The 3,769-nt window shown below is 33.7% G+C and overlaps 1 protein-coding gene across 1 annotated transcript in view; it reads left to right on the forward strand.

Moving 5' to 3' along the window:
• BRAF (B-Raf proto-oncogene, serine/threonine kinase) overlaps nucleotides 1-3,769 on the forward strand; it is a 195,241-nt gene that overhangs the window by 151,390 nt on the left and 40,082 nt on the right. Inside the window, exons 11-12 of the mRNA XM_012649745.1 lie at nucleotides 47-131; nucleotides 1,028-1,204. Of these exons, the coding sequence (XP_012505199.1) occupies nucleotides 47-131; nucleotides 1,028-1,204 (262 nt within the window). The remainder of the gene's footprint in view (nucleotides 1-46; nucleotides 132-1,027; nucleotides 1,205-3,769) is intronic.

Here is a 3,769-nt window from a genome sequence, read left to right on the forward strand (position 1 = left end):
TAAATAAAATCATTGGAATGAATTTGGAATGACAATTACCTTTTAGGTGATGTGGCGGTGAAAATGTTGAATGTGACAGCACCTACACCTCAGCAGTTACAAGCCTTCAAAAATGAAGTAGGAGTACTCAGGTGAGCTTGTGTGAATTACTGTTTTCTAGAGAAAGAAGCTATTTTCATTAGCTCCTGTTTTGCGATGGTAGCCACTGTTAGCTTTATAGATTTGCTCAAAATGGATAAATATGTAGAAATAGAGTATATTTGAGTGTATTTTATCTTTAACCATATTAAGTGGTGTGTAATATTATGTAGTACATCTGATAGAAGACTTAATCCTACACTGAATTAATGGAAATATAGTATTCTGATCATATAAAATAATAGTTCTACTTATGGAAAGAATACTCTTAAAATTTTAAGCTTATCAGAACACATTTAGAGATTGTATTTAGTCTGGGCCCTGGAACTTGATGAAAATTGACAAACTAGAATTTGTCCAGGGGAGGACCACCTAAATTGGGAAGATTCTAAGACTATAATTTAGGTGAAAAATAGTCAATAGAACTGAGAATATTTAGTCCAGGGAATACTATTATGTTCAAGATGGTGCAAAGTTATTTCAGAGAGCAAAAAAAAAGTTATTCCAGAGAGTACAACAGGGAAGCCAGTGGTGGAAATCGTGGGACAATGACTCTGTCTCAACACAAGAAAAATTTTCTAATATTAGAACCAATTAAACAGAGAGGTAGGGGTTAGCTACATACTCAGTGATGAGCTTCCCATAATTGAAGGTATTTGAGCAATCTATAGTGGTCTGTCAGATATATTTAAAAAGGTATTTCTAAGTAAGGTAGAAGGTTAGACCAGACAATTCCCAGTTTCTTCTAAATTCATCCTTCTATTGCTTTTTTGTTGTTAATATCTTTTTGTGACATCTTACTGATAGGTAGGCTGCTTTGGCTCTCTTTTTTAAGAAATTGCTAAAGTTTGTCAATATTTACTGTTTACTGTCACAATTCTTTTTACAGGAAAACACGACATGTGAATATCCTACTCTTCATGGGCTATTCCACAAAGCCACAACTGGCTATTGTTACCCAGTGGTGTGAGGGCTCCAGCTTATATCACCATCTCCACATCATTGAGACCAAATTTGAGATGATCAAACTTATAGATATTGCACGGCAGACTGCACAGGGCATGGAGTAAGTTACATTCTGTTAAATCTCTTGTAAATTTACTTTTGAAGACCATTGAGGATTTTTTTTTAAGACTTTGGTTGATATTCTTTTGGATTGCATTTTAAATTACTGTCTAACAGTATAAAGACACTAACTAATGGCTAATAATATGATACTAAAAAACAAATGTCTTTCTCTAGTACAGTCTTTAAAACACATATCATGTATATCAAGTATTTGATAATAAATATGACTGCAAAGTTATGTTTAGTACTCAATGTTTAGCTAAGCAATAAAGGTTCAGAAAATAAAAATAGGCCAAAACAAAACCCCACTAAAATATGAGTAACAGTTGTTGAAGTATGAAAAATGATTATTAATTAGTTATCCTTTAAAATCATTTTCTCTATGTGCCCATATTTTCTATTGCAAGATGGTCAGTTAATAAAGTTTAAATGAAAATATGCATTCTGATCCTTTTTGAGGATTTCAAGTTGAGTTGTTCATATCTATGGAATTTTGCTATGTAATTTAAAGGATAAAGAGTTACTTTATAAAACTTATCATAGGCTAAAATGGGGAACTGACTTGAAAGGATAAGTTTTGTGTACAACCCTTAAGTGCAAATGAACAGGTAAATCACAGGGTAAAAGTAAATAAATTTTGAAAGCACTTAGATGAAAATTGTAAACTCAATGAAATATAAATCTGAAAGCTCTGTGAGTAGTTTAAAAATAGGTATGATCTTAATATTTTATAGTATATAAATCACTTTCACATGCATAGATTATCTCATTTAATCTTTATAATATTATAAAAGACATTTTTATTTTCTTTTTACAGATAACCGAAGCTTTTAAGTGACTTGTCTAAGGCCACACATTTAATAAGTGGCAGCAAAGGTGTTTAACTCAGGATTTATTTCTGAGTCCCAATCCAGTATTCTTTCCCTATAACCACTCTACTACTTTTACATTATAAAATTAGAATAAAAGAGTAAAAGGATATACATGTACTAACACCCACAGCTGTGACTCAATATCACTTATAGCAAGTAAATGTAGAGCCAGGACTCAAAACCAGATCTGGCTGTTCAATCTCCCCACTGTACCATCTTTTCTTTCTCAAAACTAGGCAATATATCTATAATTTAGATTGTTTACAAGCCTATATTCAGCCAAAATGCTTATTATAGCAAATTATGACCTTATTCAGTAACATTGCCACATATCCACTAGACTTAAAACAATCTCAGCCTTTCACATGTTAGAATATGAATCTGTTCAACTCTAAAACATTATATTAAACTCTTGTGAAGAGTAAGCCATGGCAAAAATAGTGAACATTCAGAGAGAAACAAAGCTTATTCTTTTCCTATACCACCGGTCTCTTTGCAGTTTCTTCAGCAGGCCAAGCATGCTCCTTCTTCAGGGCCTTTATACTTGTATTCTCTTTGGGATACTCATGCCACAGATACCCTTATGTCTCTGTTCATATGTCCCCCTTCAAGAGAAGTGTTCTCTGATCATCTTATAAAACTAACATTTCCCCACCCCACCCTGTCACTCTGTACACCCCATCCTTGTTTTTCTTTATAACACCCAGCTCCATCTGATTTGCGTATTGTCTGTCACCCCTATTAGAATGCAAGCTGAATGAGAGCAGGGGCTTGATTTTATTCATTGTTTCATACCTAATGCCTAGAATAGGACCTGGCCTATGATAGGTACTCAATACATATCTGTTAAATGAAAAAATGATTACATACAACTGCGTATTATTGATAAGTTTATCTTCCAAAAGAGAGAGAAGCCAAATCCTTCTCAGTCAAAACCGAGAAATGTCAAGAAAGGAAATAATAGTCAAAGAAGTAATAAAAGAGAACAATAGAGGAGAAAAAGGCTTTTGATATAAAAATGGCCAGCAAGAATATTAGTAGTATTAAAAATTGTTTTTAGAAACAGCAATGGGGCAGTGAAGTGCCAGTATTGATTAAGATAAGAAGTGATAGTAGAGAAGAACACTATCAAATTGAATAGCTCTGCAGTCTGGGAATAGAGAAGAGGTGAAATTTTTCCATCACTTTACAGTTTCAGATTATCAGGGTAAATTTAGTCTATCTACTCTAAAACACTTTAACATTTTTAAATAGCTCTCACTATGTAGTGAGTATACCTGGCTATGAACGTAAATCATTCTATCTGGTTTATCCTAGACTTTAGTAGCTAAAAAAGTACTAATTATAAGTTTTAAGCCTTCTAGCAGAGTATACCTTTTATTATCAATACTAGCTTTAAATTAACCAAAGAAGATACAGTTCCATTTTTCCTTTTTTGTTCCTTCTTATAAGATGATAACATGCAACTGGTTAAATGTACCAGTACCTCTTTAGATTCTGAAGCCTTTGGCAGATTAAAAATCCTCTTATTAAAAAGGCTATGTGGGTTCCAGGTTAAGGTAACAGGTGTTTGCTCCCTCCTGAAACTCCACTAAAACAATAATAAAAGGCCGGGCGCGGTGGCTCACGCCTGTAATCCTACCACTCTGGGAGGCCGAGGCGGGTGGATCGCTCAAGGTCAGGAGTTCGAG

Source organism: Propithecus coquereli, unplaced genomic scaffold, assembly GCF_000956105.1.
Source record: "Propithecus coquereli isolate 6110/MARCELLA unplaced genomic scaffold, Pcoq_1.0 Scaffold302, whole genome shotgun sequence".
Classification (NCBI taxonomy): domain Eukaryota; kingdom Metazoa; phylum Chordata; class Mammalia; order Primates; family Indriidae; genus Propithecus; species Propithecus coquereli.